Genomic DNA, 25,706 nt, shown 5'->3' with positions numbered 1-25,706 from the left:
TACTTAGTGCTAATGAGAACTTTTCTCAGTTCTTGGAGCTGTAGCTTGGAAAACTTCTTGGGGATGCAGTATGGGGATAAAAATAGCATAGATTTGTAACTGTTCTGACACATTGTTTCCAAGCATTGACAGTCCACAGATGGAAGTTTTTATGATTTTTTTTTGGTGTGGACTTTTTAAAATTTGTATTTGGAATGAATTTGGAATTTTTTTACACACACATATACATGCATACATATATACACACGTGTGTGTATTTAAATAGCAAATTCAGTTCTTTACAATGGATCCTTTACATATAGCTGGCCAAGGCAGAATGCTGAATTTTTGGAAATTTCTTTTGCCAGAGATAAGCATTCTGTATAAAGAAGAGTAAAATGATAGCCAATAACCTGCTCATTGAATATTTTCTTCTTATTTTAGAGGCAAAGGAAAAGAAACATTTTCATCCTGGGTTTAAAAAAAAGCCACTCAGTGCTATTTAAACTGTTAGTAAAATGGAAAAGGCTGCACAAAACAGCATTAACATTTGCATTTATGGTCAAGACCTTAAAATGTGCAATAATTTTCATTGTATCTGATTACAAAAGGCAGAAATATTCATGTCTTTTAATATGGATTGAAATTATTGGCTTTCAAATTGCCCTACAATTGAATTGTACAAGGGATATAAATCCTTATATTTTCTGATTGGCAATGAAAATTCTCCTTTAAATCTCCACATCTATGGAAGAATACATCTCTTTCTGATTTGGATGTACTTTAGATTATAGCAGTTTAAAATAACTTCTTAAAAAAACTGTGTTTTTTCTTTCTTTTGGATTCTAACCTTTCTGTAGGCACATGCAAATTAGTGATTCAGACTGGAAACCAGGGGTATATTTCTTGGCCCTAATTTAACATCTTGTGTAACAAGTATAATTCTTTTTCTTTAATTACATTTGGCTTTCAAACTAGAACTGTTGTCTGTTTTTATGGATATTTTGGAATATTGGAGTACTTAACTAATTTGTTTGGCAACTTTCACAGCAGAAGAGAAGAAAGGACAACCCACTTGCAAAGATTTCTCACTAGTCAAGCTAAAGAGTTTTAGCTTTAATTAGGGTGAAAATAGATTCAAGGGTCATGTTTCTTTCAAAGAGAGCTACTGAGTTACAAACAAAGCAACCCGGATTTCAGGTATAATAAACAGTGTCTAGGATCAATAGCTGGCATCTTTATTAGTAAGAAGGTGGCCATGGAAATATTGCTTTATCTTATAAAAGGAGAAGACAAAAGGAACGTGGGTGTGATCATGGAGGAGGGATTTATTGTCCCTAAAACCTTGCAAAGGGATTTAGAACCTCATTTGTAATCATCTATAGGAACTGAGTTCAAGACCATCTCTGTCCCATTTCCCTGATTTGAAATTAGAATTTTCATGAGTTTCTCTCTGTTTTTGCCAAAATTTCAAAAATTCTGTTAGCTTTCAATTTTCCCCCCTGATATTAACAAGGGGAGCCTGTACCTTTAAGAATGGGCAAGAGAGGGGTGGCCAGGTAGCACAGTGAGTAAGAGCACCGGCTCCAGTGTCAAGATGACCTGGCGATCAAATCCAGGCTCAGATACTTAGCACCACACCCAGAAATAACTGGCCATGTAACCTTGAGCAAGTTACTTAACTCTGATTGCTTAAAAAAAAAAAAAAGAATGGGCAAGAGAGAAGTTTGTAAAAAAAACAGAATGCACTCCCAGTGTATTGTTCAATTGAAAATATTTGATTTTAGAAACATCCCATCTGCTCATAAACTTAACAGGTTCCATTAATCCCTATAACTCCTTGTAGCTTAAATGTTTTGTGACTCTCTGAGAACTTCCAGTCTTTGCCATTTTAGATCTACAGCTACAAAGTAATTTAGAGGTCATTTAGTTGTATGCCATCCATTTACAAATGAGGAAACTGAGACCCAGAGAGATTAAGTGACTTGTCCAGGATCACACCGTGACAGTCAGTGGCAGATCCAGGATGCATCCTCAGAGTCTGTGACTCCAAATGGGATATTCTGTTCATGTCTGTACCAGTCTGCCTTCTAGGATCTCTGGGCATTGAGAAGTATTCCCTGAGCCACCATACTTTTGTCAGATGGCAGTTTATTATTGTGTCTCTGAAAGGAGTCTTGGGGTTTTTCCCTGAAGATATTATACTGCATTTGGAGGAAGATGAGCAAAGGTAGAAGGAAGGAGAGATTTACTGTTATAGGGAATTCTCCCAGAGCTGTGCTTTGGACTAAGACTGGAGAACTGCAGCTTCCTGGATAAAGGGGAATCTTAGGGAACAGTTATAGGGGTCCTTGCATCTAAGGATAGTGAAGGTGAATCTAGCCCCCAAATTTTCTTAGGTCTCCCCACTCTACACGTGTCACACCAAACCTCTTTCCTTCACCTCCACCCCCTTTCCAATTGTCCAGGTTCCTTAATACCTGTGTATGATGTATGATGTATGATGTAAAGCAATTCAGTAAACATTGTGTCAGTCCTCATGCTCTTGCTGTATGACCAGCCTACTGTAATTTCTGGTTATAAACCTCTCTGTTTCTGACCTTTACGCTATTTTATTTGCTATTCTTGGTTGGTGACATGTTAAAGCCTTCTCAATCCCACTTTAGGTCAGTTTGTTGCTTTTTCATTGACCTTCAGCTTTGGTATCTGTGGTATTCTATTTACTCACAGCCGTATTACAAGTGTCAATATGTAAAAAAATATTGAGCAAGACTGTATTCCTGCTATGAAATGCCAGAAGTATGAAATTTAAACATATTTGCATAAATACCTATTCTTTGCATTTACAGATAGCCACTAATTGTTGCAGTGAAAGCAGAGGAAGAAAGTAGTTGAAACAACTACTGATTATGATTGACAACAGGACCATAACTAATATTTTCATTGGTCTCATGTGATAGTGATAGACTCCATGGTGAGATAGAAACATTATTGCTTGTAAATAGAATTGTAGATGTTAGAATGAGCTGGAGGAGGCCTTAGAGTCATCTAGGAAACCAAAAACCTAGACAGAGATTACACATAGTAGATTGCAGAACTAGAACCTGAAATCAGGTCCTCCAAATTTATTTTTACTACATACATTATTTAGCACTTTGCTGAAATAAAATGTAGGCTGGTGAGGTTTTTGTGGCAGTTCCTTTAATATATCAACTAGGTTACCTCGATCTCCATGGTATGTTTTTGCTTCTTTGTTCCAAAGTATAACATGAAGCTGCAGAGAAATATTTTTAATTTCTCCTCCTCCTCTATCTCCCCTGAACCCCCCGCATCTGGTCCACCCCATTTTGCAAAGGAAATGGAATCAGTTTCTTGGCCACAGTTAAAATAGCTCAGCAAATATCCTGCTGATGTTGAAGTATGGTATTCCAGGTGAGATAACAATGTTGAAAAAATACCATGAAAGAGCTTTTTTATTTCTCTAAGTGTAATGTGACCATATGTGTGATGGTTACAGGTGTACCCTGAAAGCATGACTGAAGAAAGAAAACTTTCAGTTTAGAATAAAAGAGATTAATGGCTAAACTAGAAATCTTGCCTCCTGTTTAATGGTATATGTTTGGAGAATGGTATACAATTCATTTGGTGGATGTAAGAGAAGAATAATTTTAACAGGCAGATCTGGAACTTGGAATTTTTACATGTGGGGCAAAAACCTATAAGCCAGGCATGAGCAAGTGGAATGAAGGGAATCCTTAGTGCATCCTGGTGTCCAGCAGCACCCATTGGGTAGAAACAGAGATCCTCCACCCAGGACTCCATGAGATCAGTTGTTGGTGAGGCTGCCTACTTCCACTCCCATGGGAAGAAGAACATTTGGTAGTTTCTTTTTGAAATTAACTGTAGTATAATAATAATACCTAGTATTCCCATAGCACTTTAGTGTTTGCAAAGCCCTTTATATAGGTTAACTCATTGGAACATCTCAGCAATCCTATGAAGTTAGTGTCATCATCACCTCCATTTTATAGATGAGGAAACTGAGGCAATTGAGGATCATAGAGCTAGTAAGCACCCGAGGCAATATTTGCACTTAAGTTATCGGGAATAATTAATTGATTTCCCCACACTCGCCCCCTAAGAAGTTTGTCTATTGGGAGATGGGGAGGGTTGTAGTGCTGAGCTTTAGAGTCAGTGCTCTTGGTGGTGTACTCAAACAAGAGCCATCATTTTTGACCATTGCTAGGCATATTCTCTAAGGAAATCAAAGACAGAAAAGTCTCATACACAACAAAATATTCATAGTAATTCTTTGTTGTTGGAAACAACTCAGAATAAAATAGGTATCCATTAGTTGGGGAATGATTAAAGTCATTGGGTACATTAATATAATGCAATGTTACTATGCCATAAGAAATGATCATAATGAAGAATTCAGAGAACCATGGGGAGGGCAGAGTGAATTAAACAGAACCAGGAAAGCACTATAAACATAACCACAACAACATACATAGAAAGAATGAAACAAATAAAAAAAACTAGAATGGTATGTAATTATAATGACTGAGATTGGTCCTCTAGTTGGGAAAGAACACCTTTTCTCCTTCTTGGGAAGAAGAAAAGTCTCATTCAAGTCTTACTGAAACTGGTACTGAGCTGGAGTCAGATGTCCCCACATCTCACAGGTTGTGATTGTTAGTGCTGGAAAGTCCAGCTTAGACTTTAATCTTTTCATTTAAAAGAACAGGAAACAGAGTCCTGGAGTTAATGTCAGAACAAGAACACAGGTAGCTGTTGAAATTTGAACTCACTTTGGGGCATGGAAGTGTTACCCTTTGCAGAACAATAACCCCTGGCCTTAGAATTTAGGGGAGGAGAGCAGGTTTGGAGTCTGTCAGTCCTCATAATAGCACTCTAGTCCTGCCAACTGTTTAAAGTAGTGGCGAATTGGGGGTCTACCATCTCCATTTTATTTTAGCAAATATTTTTTGAACATTTACCAAGTACTTAGGAGCTCCCTGTACACATACTATATTTAGTATAAGCATGTATAATAGGAGCTCCAGATTAAGATCTTATGAGAAAGGCAAGACATAGAAACAAAAGATTTAGGGTGCCATGTGGGGTAATAAGGGACAAAGTTGAATCTAATCATGTGCCAGAATATATGATGCAGATGGTAACTGTTATGAGTGATCAAGAGGGGTTGAGGTAAATGGTTCAGTTGCTAATAATTGTAATTCATATTTATATGGTACTTTAACTTATAACCCTGTGAAATAATTTAATTTATGGATGAAGCCTTTAAGTTCTTACTATGTGCCAAAACATTGTGTTAAGTGCTCATACAAAAATAAAGACTGGGTCTGGGGAAGAAAACACATATAGAGAAATGTACATCTAGAAACATACATATGTGCACACGCACACACTCACACACACACACACACCCCATCCCCTTTTCTTCCCCCCACTCCCAAATATGTATAGTGGCTAGTGGTGTAGTACATAGAGTGCTAGGCCTGGAGTCAGAAAAACCCAAGTTCAAATCTGGCCTCAGACACTAGCTACGCAACCCTGGACTGCTTCAGTTTCCTGAGATGTAAGATGGAGATAATTAAAGGTCCTACCTCTCAAGATTGTTTCAAAGATCAAATGAAATAATAATTGTAAAGAGTTTAACACAATGCCTGGCACATAGTAGGTGCTAAATATTTATTTCCTTCTCCCTTCCCTTCAATCTATAGGAAAGAGGTGATGAGGGAGGGACCACTTGATCTTAAAAATTTCAGGGGTAATGAGTGGGGTTTTAGGGTATATAAACAGACATGCCCCAACCAGGAACCATGGCAGAGTTGATTTGATCAGGGTGCCAGATCAAATCAACTGAAGGAAGAATAGTAGAGCACAGAGACAAGACAATCCCAAGACTACAGAGAAAATGAGAGTAGGGAGTGAAGTGAGTGAAGCATGTCTGGGAGTTTCTGAAATGAAGGATCCGAAGATGCCTTCATTAATCAAGACTGTGGGACCCCCAGTCAGAAGTTCTGATAATTAAATGGTAAAAATCTCTGGGACATGTTCTCTAGTGTGGGCAGCAAGGCAGTTGGTGAAAAGTAGATGGCCAAAGAATAATGAATAATCTAATAAAACAAGTAATATCATGGCCATTTTATAGATAAAAAGAAAGTGACTTAAGGCCATACACCCTGTAAGTTCTGGAGCTGGGGCTAAAATCCAAGTCTTTTGGTTCCAGTACCAGTGCTCTGTCCATTATATCACAGTTAGTAACATTTATTAAGTTTGAGGCAATTTGCTGTATGGGAGGAGAAAAGCAAAAGACATATCTGTCCTCAGTGGGCTTACAGGTTAATGGAAAAGATGACATATCAAAGGAAACTGGAAAGCAAAAGAAATGGGAGTGTGCGTGTATGTGTGTGTGTGTGTGTGTGTGTGTGTGTGTGTATGTGTGTGTGTGTGAGTGAGTGAGTGAGAGAGGTGAGGTCCAGGGGATTAAAGAAGGTGGGAAATGATAAGATGGTTGCCATTGGTTCTCTCCTTAAATGGAGGATCTGGGAGGAGTTTACCACTGACTACCCTCCACCTTTTCCAGTCTGAAGGAGGTAGTGACCACCAGAGTTGGGGGGGTTGAGGAGGTATGAGTTTCAGGGCTGCTGTCATCTTATAGGATGTGGAGCACTGGTGAAGTCTAGAGAAGTTCATAGGTTCCCTATCTGATTTTTCAATGACTACAAAAAGATGTGAGAAACAATTAAAAAATAATTATTGATAGCTGTTACATGGTTTCATAGAACTGTGTTTCGCTGTATATTTTTTAAAGTAAGTTTCCAGTAATTAGTATGTAGCTGAATAACAACTTGTATCAGGAAGCAAAGTTAGGGAGTCATGGTTAATGCCATGAATTGCAAGGGAGAATGGGATGTTCCTGGGTTTGACACGTGAGTTCTGTGCCACATATTTAAGAGACAGGGACTGGAATGCTCATCTACTTTGTCTTAACCTACACACTCCTTTGGCTTCCCTCAAGACTCAATTCAGATCCCGGCTTCCGCAGGAGCCCTTCCCTGGTACCCAGCACTGTTAGTGCCTTCCTCCATGATGACCTTTTATCGACTTACTCTTGATCTTGTATGCCAGTTTTGTTGTTGTTGAGTCATTTCAATCATGTCCAACTTCATGACTCCATTGGGGGTTTTCTTGGCAAAGATATTGGAGTGGTTTGCCATTTCCTTCTCCAGGTTATTTTATAGATGAGAAACTGAGGCAAATGGGGTTCAGTGACTCTCCCAGGGTAACACAGCTAGTACTTACTAGTCAAAAAAATCTGGTCTTGATTTGAACTCAGGAAGATCAGTCTTCTGGACTCCAGGGCCAGCATTCTTTCCACTGCATCACCTGGCTGCCCTTTGTATGGCCATAGATGTTTTCATGTTGTTTCCCTCGTTAGGATATAAGCCTCTAGATAGCAGAAGCTTCTCTGAATCCCTACCTAGCACTTAACACAGCTCCTGGCACATAGTAAGCACTTAATAAATGCTTCTGGTTATTGTTGATGTTGGAGATAGCACAGAACTTGGAGGTAGGAAGATCCTAGTTTAAATCCCACCTCATATCTTTAAGTATCTGAATAACCCTGGATGAGTCACTTAACCTTTCTATGATCTTAGTTTCCTCATCTATGATATGAGGGAGATTGCACTCTATGGCCTTCTAAGTTCTCTTCATGTTCTAAATCTTTGACCTTCTGTAAAATCATGCTAGTTGAATCCCAAAGTTATTTTACTTTGGATTATATGGGAAACACTCTGGTAGGCATCCTGAGAGGTTAAAAATTCTAATAAAAAAATGAATTGGAAAGAGCAAGAGCCATGGTAGCAACTATCAGAAATGTGTACTGGAAAATGTGTAAGAAAGCTGAAAGATGATAGTGGACTCCAGGAGCGTGGGCAGCACTTTAAAAGAAACAGCAATTCAAAGGATTGGTGTTAGCAGGTTCCATGCGGCCAGTACGCTGAATCATTTGACCACTGAAACAGGGATGTTTTTTTTTTTTTTACTTGTTCCCTCTCTGTCCTCCAGTGAGCTATGTAAGTATCAGAGCAGTGTTTCTTCAACAAGAAAATGATATCCAATGAAAAGCCATTTTTCCTTTCCATCATTCCAGGTCATATCATCAGAATTACTGCAGGACTGACTATGCTAGATGCTAATTTTCCTACTTAGCAGCATTCCCCCCCCCCCCACCTGTCTCCTACCCCAGATCCAAATACCTTATCCCTACCTTTGTAGCTATGGTGGATTCTTTCACCAGAACACTGATGATTAGGGCTAGTAAGAGTATCATTACAACCGATAGTGTTTACTTTGTTACTTTGGATTTTTAGATCATCAGAAGCAGCAAAGTATAGTAGACAGAGTGCTAGATCAGTCAAAACAAAATAATAACACATTTATTATAATAATAGTAATAATAGCTAGCATTTATATAGCATATTAGGTTTTACATTGTGCTTTATAAATACTATCTCATTTCTATCCTCACAACAGCCCTGGGAAATAGGTGCTATTATCATCTCCATTTTTCAGATGAGGAAATGGAAGCAGACAGAAATAAAATGAATTGCCCAGGGTCACAGAGCCAGCAAATGTTTGCAAAAGAATTTGAATTTAGGGGGTGGCTAGGTGATGCAGTGAATAGAGCAATGGCCCTGTAGTCAGGAGGACCTGAGTTCAAATCCAGCCTCAGCTACTTAACACAAAAACTAGCTCTGTGACCTTGGGCAAGTCACTTAACCCCAATTGCCCTCCAGAAAAAAAAAAGAATTTAAATTGAGGTCTTCTTGATTTTAGGTTTACCCTACCACCTAGTAGCCTGAGTTAAACTTTAAAAGACTTGGGGGTGGGAGTGGGAGTGGGATGGGAGAAAGTTAGGGTTCTGCTCCTGTCTCTGACATTGAGAATATTATTTTGAGCAAGGTGAGAGGCATGTCATACTCTAGGTTGCATGTTGGTAGTTGCCATCTGTGGGAGCACAATTTCTACTCCCCGGTGGAAGTCTGTATTTCACCATCCTCTGCTGGAACTTTACTTCAATGCCCCTTTTGCTGTCTCGTAAATATCCTTGCTTTCATATCCATCCCTATGGTGCCTCCATGAAAGGACCTACAGTTGCCCCGACTGCTGGTTATTGACTCTGTTGTATAGCCATGGGCAAGCACTTAACTTTCTGTGCTGCTGATTCCTAATCTGTAAAATGGAAATAATTCTCTTAGTATTTACCTTGCAAGCTTGTTATGAGGCCTAAATGAGAGATATTGTATCTTAAGTGGCAGTGGTATATAGATGTCAGTTCTTTTTCTTTTTCTTAGCTTAGATCAGGACAGAAAAAAAGCACAGTTCAATCCTTCAGGAAACAGTTGCAAATCTACAGAGGTATAAATATGTAGCTTTCCCAGTTCAAGCTTCTACACAAATAAAAGTATGCAGACCGCAAAAAATCAGGAAAATGCTTCTTTCTGTACTGTGAATGATTAGCTGAAATACTACTGCTACTTTTTCTATGGATAAACTATCTAGTAAAGAAAACATGAAATTTATATATGTTCTCACCATTTTTCCAAAATTCTTTATTTTGATCATTACTCAGTCCTTTCACCCAAAAAGTTTTTAGTGGGGCTAAATCAGAATTATAAGAATCTTACCTGAAAGCTATTTTAAATTAATTTCTTTAACCATTTGCAAATTTGATAATGGTTTTTGATGTGCCAAACAAATGGTTTGGTTGATGACATCTTATCTCTTGCTACCAAGTTTTCTTTCACTTTGGTGAAAAGCAATCCTTTCACATCAGTTTCAATCCATATTCAAGTAACATTAATGGTAACTAACCTAACCTGTGAATGGTATGATGGGATCTTATAGTTACATTTGAAAATAAACTATTAGGGGGTGGCTAGGTGGCACAGTGAGTAAAAGTGCTGGCCCTGGAGTCGGAAGGTCCGAGTTCCTTTCTGTCCTGAGACACTTAACACCCACACAAAAATACTAGTCGTGTAACCTTGGGCAAGTTACTTAACCCCAATTGCCCTCCAAAAGGCAATAAATAAATAAACAAATAAGTAAATATACTATTAGGATGACTGTATGAAATTTTAAGAAATCTTAATGTCCTTCTCTTCACATCTTTATTATAGAATTTTAGGAAAGTTTCTCCGTGTTTGATTTTTCTCATAACCTTTAAAGTGCCCTATGTCAAGGATGGTATTGTTTTATGAGGGAAAGAAATGACTGATATTGTCCCCTTTTTTTCCTCCAGTGGATATGCTTGTTCCTCCCCTCTACCCATTCCACTTTTTTTTTCACTTTTTAATGGTCATTTCCAAGACAAAGCAGAGAAATGGGTTCCTTCTTTTTGGTTCATCATTGTGAAAAGGAGCCTTGCATATTATCTGTTGACATTGAGCTTCCTAATTTCCAGGTCTCCAAATGTTTTTACTCAGTCTCCAAGGTTATGACCCATCCAGTTCCTCTGGCAACCTATTAAAAGAAAGACTAAAATCTCTTATCCTCTTGGTTGAGAAATTGATAAGGGCTCCTGAGATGTAGAGAAATCATTTTGTCTGTTTTCAGAAACTTTGGTGAATGTTTGACAGAAACATAACAGTTTCTTTTCTATTAGTTTTCTTTTAAACCATTGATATATTAATAGAATAATGGTTTATTTCTTGGTTTGTGTTGGTAATGGGATTTCTATTCAGAGGGAAATCAAGTGGCGAAGCTCTAATTGGTAGATCTTGGTGAACTCCTTTGTTTATAAAACATACTTTCTCAGTCACACAGGGTTTTGTCTAAATGTATCCAGATATGGAGAATGTTCTCTTGTGATTGGCTTAATTTATTTTACCTACCTTGTGAGATAAGTTCTGGGTAAACCTTAAAACATTATGTAACTAGGAGGGTTTATTTTTGTTTTTTGTCTTTTGGACCAGACCTGAAATTTCAGGACTGCAGACTAGCAGCTGCTTTGTAAATATGGCCCTTTAGAATTGTTTGGGGCAAGGAGAAGTTAAGTGACTTATCCAGGGTCAACTAGACAGTAGGTGTTAGGAGTAGGTAGGATTTGAATACAAACCTCTTGAGCTCTTAGGCTGATTTTCTATCCTTTATGCCATGCTATGTCTTATTAATTTCCATTATGTGTTTATTTGTCTCTTTTGCCTACAAGGTAAAGGAGATTGAGTGCATGAAAATGTAATGAAGAAGTAAGTAATTGGGAAATGTGTCAGGAATTGTCTGAAAAAGCCTACTGGGCTTACATGTGACTGCCAGTCAGTAGCAATTTTTCCTTGAACCTTCTTCATCTTTGCCCCACTTTAAGACATCTCATTCTCCAGCGATAATAGTATTGACTTTCCCCCTTGAGACAGAGTTATAGTTGATTTAGGGAGAGAATTGCTTTAGTCAGCACACGGTGCTTCTTTTGTGAAGCTGGTGACAGAGTTGGAGGGCCGGCAGAAGTTTTATGGGGTGAATATGGAATGTAGTATTGATTCATTTCCAGATCGTCCTCCCTTCCTTTTTTTAGTAAAATTCAGTGGCTCACATTTCAGGTAACTGGGCAGTTTGCATTGCTTGTGGGCACAGCAAGAAGGTAATGACATCAGACAGAGCAGCTTGGAACACAGTGACCAAGAAGGGGATATTTTTTTCTTTTCCTTAAAGTAAATGCTTTCAGTTAAATTCAAGTTTAGAAAGACACAGCTCAAGTCTCATGTGATGGCAAGGTCTGTAATCACTGTATCTTCTTTCCTCCGATTATAGAAAAGCAAAATATTTTCAAGTAATAGCTGTGAGATGTCAGAAAATGATATACTCTTGAATTGATATCCTCTCCTCTTTTTTAAAAAAGCATTTTAGGGCCAGAAGGAACCTTGTGAACTCTAGTTAATCCCCTGACTTTGAATAGAACCACACTTAACTGGGGCAGATGTGAGAATTCAGAGACATTCATTTGACCCTGTATATGATTCCAAGTGGAAAATGCTGGTTAGAACCCCCCCCCCCAAATATTTCCTATTTCCCCTTCTTTACTAACATTAGATTGAAGAGTTATGGTACAAGGTCATGTACACAAGGAGAGAGGAAGAGATAAAGGGAGAGTGAGAAGAGTCAGAGGGATAGAAACAGAGTTAGATTATTAAATAATTTAACATTTATCAAGTGCCAATTTGTACTAGGTGCTGTCCTAGGCAGAGGGGATATAACATACACAAATAAGTAAATACAAAGTACATACAAAGTAATTTAGAGAGAGAACGAGCTAATAACTGAAAATGTAGTGTCTGAGCTGTGCTTTAAAGGAAACTTGGGGGTTTGTGAAGTAGAGTGTTAAAAAGAAAATCCTGAAAATGATCTAGTTACCTAATTCTTCCTGTGTTTAGGTTTTTGGTCTGTCTTGTTGGTGAATGTTCTGTGGTTCACCTAAATTCTAAGAAATACATGGAATTGAAATTCTCCATTATAATCATCTATCTTTGTACTCGTACTCAAATCTTGAAAGAAACTAACGATTCTAAGAGGTAGAGGGGAGGAGGAAAGACAGCTCAAGTGGGGAGGGGCAGATGTGTCTTCCTCTGTGAACAAAGAATGATTTTCTTGTGTATGCAATGTGAAAAGGACCTGGAATTACACAAGGACCTTTATTGTCTATCAAAGCACAGGAACATAGTATATAATAATCATGTCATGGTACATTGGAAAGAGAATTGTGTGGGTCATCAGATGATGTGGGTTCTAGACTAGGCTGTACTACAAATCAGCTTTTTATTTGTTTTTGCAAGGTAATTGTGGTTAAGTGACTTGCTCAGGGTCACCCAACTAGCTAGTAGGTGTCAGGTATCTGAGGCTAGATTTGAACTGAGATCCTCCTGACTCCAGGGCCAGTGTTCCATCCCCTGTGCCACCTTGCTGCCCTCACAAACTAGTTGTTTATTCCTTGTCAAGTCACAGACAACAGGATTACAGTTTGGTTCAGCATTTTAATCATGATATAACAGGATATAGCTTTAATTTTTTTTTCTGCTTTCCTTTCTTTGTACTGTCATAGGTATTAAGTCTTTCTGGCATCTTAGTGGGTCAGAACATGGTACTAATTGGATCGAAGGTACCAATTAATTTCACACTTTTATCATTCCTTCAAATGACACTATAACTGTAATGCTTTACAGATTACAATTTGCTTCATATGTTATTCTCATTTGATGTTGCTAACTTCTTTTTGAGGGCAAGTGGTGACATATTTTGCAGATGAAGAAACTGAGTACCAGAGAGATCAGATGACTTGCCAAGTCTTTCTGGCTCTTGGATTGGTTCTTTATCCATTGTACGATATTGCATCTTAACCCTTGTCCAGTAACACCAATAAAAAATAAAGTCTGCAGGGCCGCTAGGTGGTGCAGTGAATAGAGCACTGGCCCTGGAGTCAGGAGGACCTGAGTTCAAATTCGGCCTCAGACACTTGACACACTTACTAACTGTGTGACTATGGGCAAGTCACTTAACCCCAATTGCCCTCCAAAAAGCAAAAAAAAAAGTCTGCTTCTCAATTACTCTTATAAACCCCAGACATCCTAATTTTTACTGGGATATAGGAACAAATGTTAGGGAGACATATCTATTAAGGGAAAGAAAAGCCATGTATTTTGAAGTTAAATTTGACATAATAAAAAATAAGAGTCATTAAGCCATGAAATGTGTCCAAAGGTCCATTCAAAAATCTTCACAAAAGTCTCTCTTACCTTCTGCTCCTCCTCTCACTAATGCTGCATTTTCTCAAGTATCAGTGTCCAAAAGAAAATGATTTCCCCTTCAGTGCTTCAGTACAGATGCACAAAATGTTGTACAGTAAAGCTATACAAAATCCAAGTTCCATTAACCAAAGTGGTCATTGAACAGAGAGGCACTTTATGTATGATCAGTGACAAAACAAATAAATTGTTAATATGGGAGAATGTGCTTTAAATAACTTATATCGGGGCGGCCAGGTAGCACAGCAAGTAAGAGCACCGGCTCCAGTGTTGAGAAGACCTGGAGATCGAATCCCGGGCTCAGACACTTAGCACCCACCCAGAAACACCTGGCCATGCAACCTTGAGCAAGTTACTTAACCCCAATTGCTTAGGAGCGGCCAGGTGGCTCGGCGAGTAAGAGCACCAGCTCCAGTGTTGGGATGACCTGGATCAAATCCGGGCTCAGATACTCAGCACCACACCCAGAAATAACTGGCCGTGTAACCTTGAGCAAGTTACTTAACCCTGATTGCTTTTAAAAAAAAAAATAACTTATATCATTTAACAATTGAGGAATAATGAAAACTAAAATAAGTAAAAATATTCACTTTACTGGCATAGGGTTAATTAGTAGCATTATCATTGCATGTAAAAGATAAATGTTTGAATAAGACTTTAATCTCCATTTAGAAATGTCATCCAATGATACAGATCACAACCCATCACTGACTCCCTGTCTCTGGTAACTCTTGACGACATCCTCTAATAATTATACCTTGAGGGTAAGTGTAATGCCTGATACCATTCTTGATTTTTTCCTGTCATTGGGAAGATAGCAGTAGAAAAACCTGACTCTCCACATAACCTCTTTTGAACCAATGCATCTTTCCTTCTTATCATACAATTACTTGATGACTACTTTTACTCCTGTACTTCTTCCAAATTTTTTGTTAATTATACAGTACACTCTGTTGAGCAGCATACTCTGCTGTTAGTTGTATGGCACATTTTCCATGTCTCTGTGTCTTCTGTGATTTTTATTTTTTAATTCTTTAGAGACTATTTTGTTCTGATGTCTTGCTGCCATACTGCAACATGGATAGAATGCTAGTATTTTGAAAATCAGTTTTACTCATGTGAGAAACTTGAGATTATTAAATGAGCTTCATAATGTTTTCAGAAGCAATCTACACCACTCTCTTCTTCCTGTTTAACTCTGGGCTGTAATTATTGTGCATTTCTTCTGTCTGTTCCAGGATCCATGAGATGTTGATCAAATGCTTGCTGTAGTATGAATGATAGATATTTTCCCATCCATTTGGTCTTTCTAGTGTGGATTAGGTCAAACTCCTAGTTTAAGTGGTGATATATTTTTTCTTGGGGACTCAACATTGTTTAGGGGTTTGTTGCAATCAACATAATGCCATACATATGAAAGATAATATACTTAAAATTGCTTTCCATTTTAAAATTATAATAGTGTGCTCAACTTTTACTTCCTAGAACCTGCAAGATGACAGTTTCCATGAGGGCATTGGTTATCTTTTATTAAAACTTCATATTTCTTCTAGAACCAAGTCAAGTCCTCTGCATATAGTAGGTGAGAGGCTGCCTGCTATAGTGACTAGAACTTAGGAGTTCTGAGGTCAAATTTCACCTTGGACAGCTGCTGTGGGATCCTGAGCTAAGAAACAATTTTTCACAACATCAATTATATCATCTGTAAAATGTGCATAATAATGCTTTCACAAGTTTCTTGTGAATATAATGCTTTATAAGCTTCAAAGTGTTATATAAATATGTCAATAATTAGTGATAATTAAAGTTGGAAATGTCAAGTAGATATGGATCCTAAATACATAGAGCGTTTGAAGTGATCCTGAATAATAGTCACCAATTTGGAATGTAACAGTAATTTATCTTGCATTGAATTGTCCCTTTTATACAAGTTTTGTTAATTCATTTAGATTTCTGAATATCATAGAATCCTGATAATGATAACTGGCATATATATATACATATATATATATATATATTTAAGATTTGTAAAGAAAGGGATTTTGCATTTGCATGCATTCATACTTACAGCTGTCTTTCAAGGCAGGTAATAAAGAGATCATCTCAATGTTAGTGAGGAGGAAACTGAGACTTGGGCATTAAATTACTGCTTTTTTAAGTGTATAGCCTTTTCACTCCAAAAGTTTAGTTCTTTTAAAGAATAGAAAGTGAATTTCCCTTTGAATAATAGAGTAGTTTCATTATGAATGAGAGATGACTGCTCTTTTGCTCATTCTCTCCCTCTCCTTTTAGCTTTCCTTCTACCTCTTCCCTACTCTTTCTTTGTCTTTCTCTGTCTCTGTCTCTCTCTCTGGTTTTGGGTAGGAAATAGTTGCAAAATATTATGTGCTTTCCTAGAACATAATAGCTAGCTTTCCTTAAAAGCCATTTAATTTTTAATACTCTGGTAAACAGCATTTTCTACTTATCTTATTCAAATGAATGGCATAGCAAATGATTATAGTGGATATTTATGAAATATCTTTAAAAAATGTAATGGAAATGTGAGGGAATAGTTGATCTCAGATTTTTAAAAACTTTATTTTAAGTTAGGTTTATTGAAATGTTTATTAATCCACAGGAAACAAAGGGGAGAATGGGCAAAGATGAATCAAACTATGTGTAACTTTTCAATGCGATTGAAGGATTTTATCAAGCCTTTAATGAGAAAAACAGAGCTGCCACTTATGTTACCCTAATCATATATATTTTAAAAATTAATTTTTCACATTTTTATTTTGCAGCAAGTTTGAAAGGGGGTAGTAGGATATATGCCTGCCACCAATGGAACCCTCTCTTGTAATAAAGAGTAGTAATTAAGCAGATGTGTACAGTACAGTGACTATATCTGGCAATGTATACATTAGTGTTGGTACTTTTGTAGCACTTTAAGGTTTTTGAAACACTTTACATACACGGTTTCATTAGAATTTAAGAACAGCCCTGTGAGGTACATGCTGCTATTATCTCCATGCTATTTTTTTTCAGATGAATTAACTGAGGCAGATGAAGATTTCAACTTGCCTAGAGTCACACAACTAATTTAGGAGGCAGGATTCAAATTTTAAGAGAGTGCAGATTCCAAATCCAGCTTTCTAGCCAGTCACTACTTCTCGGTGATAATCTGTCCGTTTAGTTCACTGCCTCTCTGTGTTATGAGAAGGGAGTTATATTTCTTTATCTTTTCTCTGGGACTGTTGCTGGTTTTTTAGGTACTGAAGAGTTTGAGATTAAGAATTTTTTGAGTTAGGGATTTTCCTTTTTACATTGTTAGAGAGAGAGAGAGACAGAGACAGAGAGAGAATGAATAAATTTCATATAAATCTCCCCACATTTATTTGAATTCCTCACATTAACCATTTCTTATTGTACCATATTGTTCTATTACATTAATATACACTTGTGGTTTTTTTCCATCATTCCCTGAATGATGGGCACCTCTTTTTCCCCAGTTTTTTTTTTTTTTTTTTTTGCTGCTATAAAGAGGGTAGAGCTATAAATTTTCTTTCTTTCACTTCTTTTTTTCCTACTGATCTGGCTTCTTTTTCCCTAACCAATACCAATAACATTGATGACTTCTGTTTTATAATATACTTTAAGATTTGACAAAACTGTCTTATCACCTTTATTCATATTTTTTTTCTCATTGGGGGCCATCAATAGTCATCCTGATCCATGTCTTGCCACTGACCCAGATGGCTCCAGAGGAGAAAGTGACACTAGTGACTTTGCACAGCCTTCCCTCACTTAAATCCAATTCACTTGCAAGTCACAGCATCACCTTCCTGGTGTCATGGTCCTTTTTGAGAAGGAAGGACAAACAATTTTTTCTCATTATTTCCTTTGAGATTGCAGAATTTTTTATTCCTTCAAACTGATTTTGCTATTGGTGTTAATTTTATAACATACTTCATTAGGTAATTTTATTCATGTCATTAAAACTGTAGATTAATTTTGTTTGTTTTGTAATTTTTATTACATTAGCATAACCCAACCATGAGCATTGAATAATTCTTCAATCACTTCATGATCTCTTAATTACTTCTAATTGTATTTATGAGTTAATTTCTTTGTGATCTTTCTATTTATAGCTATCAAAGAAGACATAAATTACAAATTAAAAATGAAAAGTGAACTAAAGTCCTATGACAGTTTGCCTGGCTTAGATCATCTTTCTTTGAAAAATGTACATTTGGGAGCTGTGAAATGAGAATTGGTATTTATTCTACAAAGAGGAAACAACTTTTTCACAATATAACAGAGTAGAAAATTCAGTTTTTTTTGTAGCTTTATTTTATTGCAATACACTTGTAGATTGGCAAGGGGATTTACTAGAAAGACTTTATCTAAGATCCAGTCTGACAATGATAAATGAAATGAGAGTAGATTGTGGGAAATATTATCTGAGTCTTTATTGGAGCTTATGTTATCTTGTTTTTTCTTTAGTGCTTCTTGCCCTTTCCCTGCCCCACTTCTCTGAGTAGATTGCCTTCTCTTACAAACATGAGCAATTATGATCTAGGGGAAAGTCTTAGCTTCAGATCCTTTGACCTTTTGTATAACTGCCTTCTTCTTTGTACTTTCTCTTCTGTCTGGGAACTAGCATCTCAGGGATGCTTGCACTGTCTTCAAGCTGAATGTCCAGTTGTACTAATGTCACTTTGATCCTTTGAGTACCCAGCACAATTCATGGGTATACAGATGAAAGCCATTGACTTGAATAACTTTGAGTGTGCTGCTTTCATTCCGGTTCATCAGATGTTTATCATGGAATGGAGCACTGGGCTTGGAACCAGGAAGACTGAAAACTGGCCTCAGACATGTCCTAGCTGTGTGACTCTGGGCAAGTCATTTCACTCTGCTTCAATTCTTCATCTGTAAAATGAACTAGAGAAGGAAATGGAAAACAGTTCTAGTATCTTTACCAAGAAAACTCCAAATGAGGTCATGATGAGTTAGACCAGACTGAAATGACTGAACAGCAATAAATATGTGCCCAGTACTTGTAATGTAGGCCTCAGTTTAGCATTGTTATTGGTCATTCTTGCCATACTCTCAAGAGTTCACTGACTTGGGGGCGGCTAGGTGGTGTGGTGATTAGAACACTGGCCCTGGAGTTAGGAAGACCTGGGTTCAAATCAGCCTCAGACACTTAACACAAAAAACGAACCGTGTGTCCTTGGGCAATCAGTTGACCCCAATTGCCCCTCCAAAAAACAAAGAAAAAAAGAGTTCACTGACAGATGTTTACTGAGGTCATTGAGTTCCCTGTGTTATGCATGTAGATAAACTCCTATAACCCTCACACCCCTTTTTCATCATCTTTTCCCATTCCTTTTTTTTTTTTGCTTGAGGGTTCAGGTATCCATGTGAAATTCTGAACATCTGCCATCTATGAATACCAAGTTGTGTGACACCCAAGAGGATTCAGCAAGAGGGGTCTAGAGTACTGCATTTTTTAGGATAAGCTTAGGGCTTTATTTTTTGAAATTCACCATAACATATGAGTAGACCTATGCCTGTGTGTAGGATTGTGTTACATAATGTATGGACCTCAAATCTGTAACAAAACTAATCCATAATGGTTGGCATTCTACTTCCTGTCTCCTGAGAAGTTCATGATAGCTCAGAGGAGCCAAAGATGTAATTTATTCCAATATATTCATTTTACAGATGAGGAACATGGGATACAAAGAGTTTAAGTGATTTGCTACTTAGCCAATTATTTGCTAATTCTTGTTGACTCTACTTTCATAATTTTCCCCATGGCCTGTACCCTAGTGAATTTTCTGCTTTTTTGCTGTATTACCCTCATTGTCAACTCCCTAAACTAGTATGATAGTCAGTCTCCTTATTCATTCCTCTGCCTCTGTCCATTTCATTCCTCACACAACTGCCGAAGTGATTTTTTCTAAAACACATCTGACTGTGTCTCTCCTCTGCTAAATAAACTCCAGTAGCTCCCTATTACTTCCAGGATCAAATAGAAAACCATCTGGTAACATTTCATTCCAGTTTTGTTATGCGTTAATCATTACTCGCCTTCATTCCTGTATAGTTTCTCAAAGTATAGTTTCTCACAGTTCTTCACACAGGGCACTCCTCTATTATCTTCTACTTCTGGAATACATTCTTTTCTCACTTCTATCTCTCATTCCACCTAATTTCCTTCAAAGCACAGCTTATGTATCATCTTCTTTATGAGGTCTTTCCTCAGTCTTCAGTGGCTGATGCATACCCAGTGCCAAATAACCTCTTACTTATTTTTACATGGTTTTGTAAGTACGTATTGACTCCCCTTGAAGACAAGGATTACTTTATTTTTGTTTCTTTATCCCTCACCTAGCACTTTGCCTAACACAGGTCCTTAGTAAATATCTTTTGGTTAACCAATTGCCCAAAGTCAACAGGTAACAAAAAGGAAGAGCCAAGATTTCAACTCAGTTCCTCAAACTTCACTTTTAGCTTTGTCACAATGACTTTCTTTGGTTTTCAGAGAACCTTCCTTTGTTCAGTGAGGGGAATTCTAAGTGAAATTTTTTTGAAGTCAGTCAGGAATGAATTTTATGTTTGTTTTTATGTTAGTCCCATAGTTGAGAAATTTTTAGAGGGAAAAATCATTTATGAGATAATCTACCACAAAGTGGAAATTTGTGTTGATTTTTCTCAACAGAAAGACTACATTTTGAAAAAAAAATATACAGAAACATTAGGCAATACTGGGTATTTCTGGTTATACCACAAAGACATGACATCATAACCCAGTGTTTCCCTAAATTATTTTCATTTGGTGGTCATGCTAGATCTGTTTCCTCTTGATTTAATTCTCATGTGTTTGAGCATTATGTTCTGATTCCTGGTATTAATTTTAGTTCAAATTCAGAAATGGACTTGAGAGTCCTCTTGAGCTGGTTGTTGTGATATTTTAATTTGCCTGATATCATTTGTGGAGGGAATCACATTTCCAACTTGGAGAATAAACAATGATTTGTATTTTTAAATTTCGCTTATCACATTAAACATTCAGAATAAAATAACAAAAGCCACTTTTTATCTTTTTTAAATCCAGGAAGTGTGGCGTAGCAGAAAGAGCATTGAAAGTAGATTAGAAGACCTGTGTTCAAATTATGACATAGATAATTTCTATGAAAATTTTTGTTGTTGTTCAGGCATTTCAGTCATGTCTCTCTTCATAACCCTGTTTAGGGGTTTCTTCACAAAGACACTGGACTGGTTTGCCATTTCCTTCTTCAGTGTGTTAAGGCAAACAGAGAATAAGTGACTTTCCCAGGGTCACAGATTGACCCTGTCTATAAATTAGAACAAGTTATATATACTTAATTTCCCTACAAAATACAAATACTTAAAATGTATCTTCAAAGTTGCCTATTATCTGAGTGCTTATAAACTCATTCCCATCCTCTAGTTTATAAACATTTAATGGCAAATGATATGACTTTTAAAAAATTGGAATATTAGATGACACTGAGACTGGATTTGAACTCCTGAACATGAGTCTTCCTGATGCCAAGCCCAGCATTCTATCCATGTGCAAAGAGTGGAGCTGATAGCAAACAAATGAAGAGACCCCATCTCCTTATGGGGGTGGGGAGTGAGGTATCTCTAGCCAGAATCTTTCTTCTGGTTTCTCACTCAGAGACTCTGGTTCCTGCTGAGAAAGGAGCTGTGAGAATGGAGAAGAGGAACAGACTTGCCAGAGACTAGGGACTTCCCATCAGTAGTTAGCCTCAGGCTTATTCTTTTTATTGTTGTTATTGCTGTTCTTTTATTTCTATTCTTCATGACCTCATTTTGGAGTTTTATCAACAGAGATACTGGAGTGGTTTGTCATTGCCTTCTCCAGCTCATTTTACAGATGAGGAAACTGAGGCAAACAGGGCTAAGTGATATGCCCAGGGTTACACAGCTAGAAAGTGTCTGGGGCTGAATTTGGATTCCAGTCTTCCTGACTCCAGGATTGACACTCTATGCACTGTGCCACCTAGTTGACCACTCTCTGAAGATAACCTTCAGTAAATCATCTTAGCTTTCTGAACCTCACTTTTAATCTATAAAAAAATGAGGGGAGTTAGATTTGGTGGTTTATGAGATCCGCTTCAGATCTTTGTTCTATATTCCTATAAATTTGACTCTCTTGGACCTGATAGTTCTTCAAATGATTTAGATTTTTTTTTAACAACAGTAGATAAAAACATTTTGTAGATTCATCTTAGGGTACCTGTTGGGTATTTTCTTCCCCCTTTGCTATATTTAGCTATATTTGCTATCTTCTTTATATTTGCCTCCCTTCTGACCGTTAAAAGTAATTTTCTTTCATTCTGGCTCTAAATATCCTTAGGTAAACCCATGAAACTAGTATACTCTGTGTCACATTTGCCCCTTCCCTCCCCCCCTTGTTCTGTTCTTCTACCCCAACTTCTACACTAATGGCCAATTGCTGAATGTTGCTATTTCTTTTGTCTTTACAAAACCTAATCCATGGTTACTTCAGAGGATCAATTTTGGGTCACTCATCCTGAGTGGTAATATGACAAAACTGTTTAGGAGTCAGGGGTATAGATGTCTTTTAACAAATATACCAAAAATATTGTAAAATTGATACCCTGACATAAAACCCATGGGAACATCATTGATTTTTTTGAAATGTGTTTTTGAAAAGCATGTTATTGAGTCTATAAATTAGAGCAAATTATATAAGTAATTTCCCTACAAAATAGAAATATTTGAAAAGTGTCTTCAAAGTTACTTGTTATCCAAGTGCTTACAAACTCATTCCCATTCTCTAGTTTATAAACATTTAATGACAAATGGTTTGACTTTTTTTGAATTGGAAGATTAGATGACATGCTATAAATTATCTCTTACAGTCATTGCCAGTTTTCGAGGAACAGTCCCATATGGCCTATCACTGGAAATTGGAGACACAGTTCAGATTCTGGAGAAATGTGATGGTAAGTGTGCGGGTGGTCACAATTGATTTGGGCTGTCATGGACTGTCATTTCATTGTGTACTTTATAAAGTTTATGAACTTTTCCCTAAACACAAAACTAATCTCTTTTGAAGCTTTGTAGGTCACAGAGAGACACTTACTAAAAGATTTCACATCTATCTAAGATGAGTGAAAATAAAAATCGATTATAATTTGTGATTTTTGAAATTTTAAGAAATGATACTCTGACTGTGCATGACTCGATTATGTCAAATTGGATGCCATTTGTGGTATTCCATAAGGTTAGTCCTTAAAAATCATCTATAGTAGCCTCTAGATGAGGAGATGATTATAAAAAGGACTTGCTAATTGCTGTCCAACATGGAGTTAGAGCCCTTGTCTCCAACCTGCTAACCCAGTGTTCTTTCTACCTGAGACTTTCAGATCTTAACACAAGAAAATATTTACAGCAACAACCTAAAGTGCCTGCTTTATTTAACCTGTGTGAACTAAACTGAAATTCTTCATTTATATGGTACATGGGTATCTAAATTTTCAAAGATAGTTATGGTCCTGCATAAGAAGATACTGTTACACAACACTGGCACAGAAAAATTTATATCTAATTTCCTTCTAAGGCAATTTCCTTAAGAAATTTTCCAATAAAGGAAATCCTTATTGTAATATGGCTCACAAGTACTTGGATTCAAATTTACATAACTTGAATAATGTTTGCTAAGGAAAATGATTAAATTCAGTATGAGTCTTGCATAGGAGAAGAAGCAACAGGATGTAGTGGACAGAGGGTCCTTCTAGGAGTTGGGGAAACCTAAGTTCAAGTCCTGTTTATCACATATATTAGATCTGTGAGCAGGACCATGACGTCACTTAACCTCAGTGCCCCCGCTCCCCCAGGCAACTCTCCATATTCTAACAATATTGCTAAATTCCTACACTAGGAGTTTCCCACACCTAAGAAATCACAAGTCTAAACCGACTTCCAAGGAAAACAACATTGCTTCATATTTCAAAATAGCCCTTCAAGGAAAGTTATGTGTAATGAACATAATTTGTGAATATATTTAATTGTGGCTTCCCTTTTATTTTAAGTTAGGTCATAGAATCATAGTTTTCAAGCAGGATGGGACCACAATGGCTGTGAAGTCCAACAGCCTCGTTTTTGTAGATGAGGAATCTGAGAGATTAGCTCTCTTGCCTAGGGTCAACACAAAGTGTCTGAGGCAAGATTTGAACCTAGGTCATCCTTACTCCAAATCTAGCACCCTATCCACTGCACTAACGTGTAAATCTGCATTTATTAGTGTCTGTAAGCAAAGATGTTTTTATATTTAGATAAGTTTTGAAAATGGAAAAGAATAAAGGAGAAAAAATAAGGCAATTTTTATTTTTCATATCTAATAGAAAGTATACATTATTGCCTACTTGTATTACTCTTTAGGGCTTAAATTCTGAATTATAAAATTGGCAACATTTATAAAAATTGTTTCTAAAAATATTTCAAGGTACTCTTAAATTCACCTTAATCATTTATAGACACTGTTACAAAAAGCAAAACAACTTCACACTAGCCAGTTTTAAATAATATCAATATCGATTGTTTATAGCCTCCTTTTTTATCAGTTACTAACATTTTTTCCCCCTTAACAGTATTTGGTTGTAACTCTTTAGTAAATGGATTTGGCTAATTTATAGGTCACGTAATATTGCTAAACCTTAAAACCCACATATAGCTCACTTGGGTAATGAGTGAGTACACTATGCTCATGAAATTTTAGTCAGGGATTGGTTCTATCTCTACTTGAGGCAGAGGACTTCACTTTCTTTTATGATCATAGTTAACTAGCTTGTCATTTTACTTGATTTGCACTTGGTCACAAGAGGGATGTGGCTGAAATAACAAAAGTGGAACAGTTCCAGTCTATCTCTAACATGAGAAAATAATCCAAAACCCATGTCATACTATTAAAGATGCATCCTGAGCAATGTCTTCTGCCTCTGTGTCTCAGCCTTTGGTAACCTGGTTATCTACCTTTTCCAGGCAATGTAAAGAGAATCCACTATAACCAGGATTGTAAAAAGGTTGACCGCATCCTTATTATTTAATCTGTTGAAAAAGTAGATGAGACTCATAAAATAGGTCTGAATGGAAATGCTAATGCCATTTTCTCCTCATGCCCCATCCCATCTATCCTGCTTCTACCAGTAATCCTTTGTATCAAGAAGAGATTTTGTCCTTATGATCAATATCTCAGTCGGGTTCATATCCTTCAGTTCCATTTTTGTTTAGTATAAACTGAGGAGTATTGGTAAAGATGGGAAGAAAGCCATAGGAATTATTATTATCCAATATTACAAATATAAAGAGAAACTTTGGAAGTCTCTAAAATTCTTATACTCTCTTGACAAGATTTCCAGGTGAGATATGGGTACTTTAAAGTCAAAAGTACTTTAAAGACAAAAGATTTTAAATATGATTATAATGAATTTTCATTTATTTGTATACTTTTGTTAACACAGCTTATACTTATGTTAGTAATTTCCAGGGTTTAATTTATTGCATTTTAGTTAATTTTTACATAATTTTTTATTTTTTTAACATATTTTTACATATATTTTTTATTCATATTTTACATAATTTATAGTTGGAGACTTCCATCTCCCCATTGGTAAGGAGCAAAAAAAGTTGCTGTTCTTGTCATTCTTTTGGTTTATCAAAATGTAATTTTTTCTCCACAGGCTGGTACCGAGGATTTGCCTTAAAAAACCCAAATATCAAGGTAAAAACACTTGTTTCTAACTCTAGTCCTAAGTATTTTTGAACAAAAATACTTTTATTTGAATTATATGTGTGGTTGAGACAGCGGGGACTGTACATGACAACAATAATGGA

The 25,706-nt window shown here is 36.8% G+C and overlaps 1 protein-coding gene across 1 annotated transcript in view; it reads left to right on the top strand.

Moving 5' to 3' along the window:
* The window catches only part of DOCK4 (dedicator of cytokinesis 4), a 577,420-nt gene that overhangs the window by 219,491 nt on the left and 332,223 nt on the right, over positions 1-25,706 (top strand). Inside the window, exons 2-3 of the mRNA XM_069107030.1 lie at positions 22,733-22,816; positions 25,553-25,593. Of these exons, the coding sequence (XP_068963131.1) occupies positions 22,733-22,816; positions 25,553-25,593 (125 nt within the window). The remainder of the gene's footprint in view (positions 1-22,732; positions 22,817-25,552; positions 25,594-25,706) is intronic.

The sequence above is a fragment of the Petaurus breviceps genome, unplaced genomic scaffold (assembly GCF_028583685.1).
Source record: "Petaurus breviceps papuanus isolate PSGF00001 unplaced genomic scaffold, PetGlider_PUasm1.0 84, whole genome shotgun sequence".
In the NCBI taxonomy this organism is placed as follows: Eukaryota; Metazoa; Chordata; class Mammalia; order Diprotodontia; family Petauridae; genus Petaurus; species Petaurus breviceps.
This window is presented reverse-complemented; position numbering and strand designations above follow the sequence as displayed.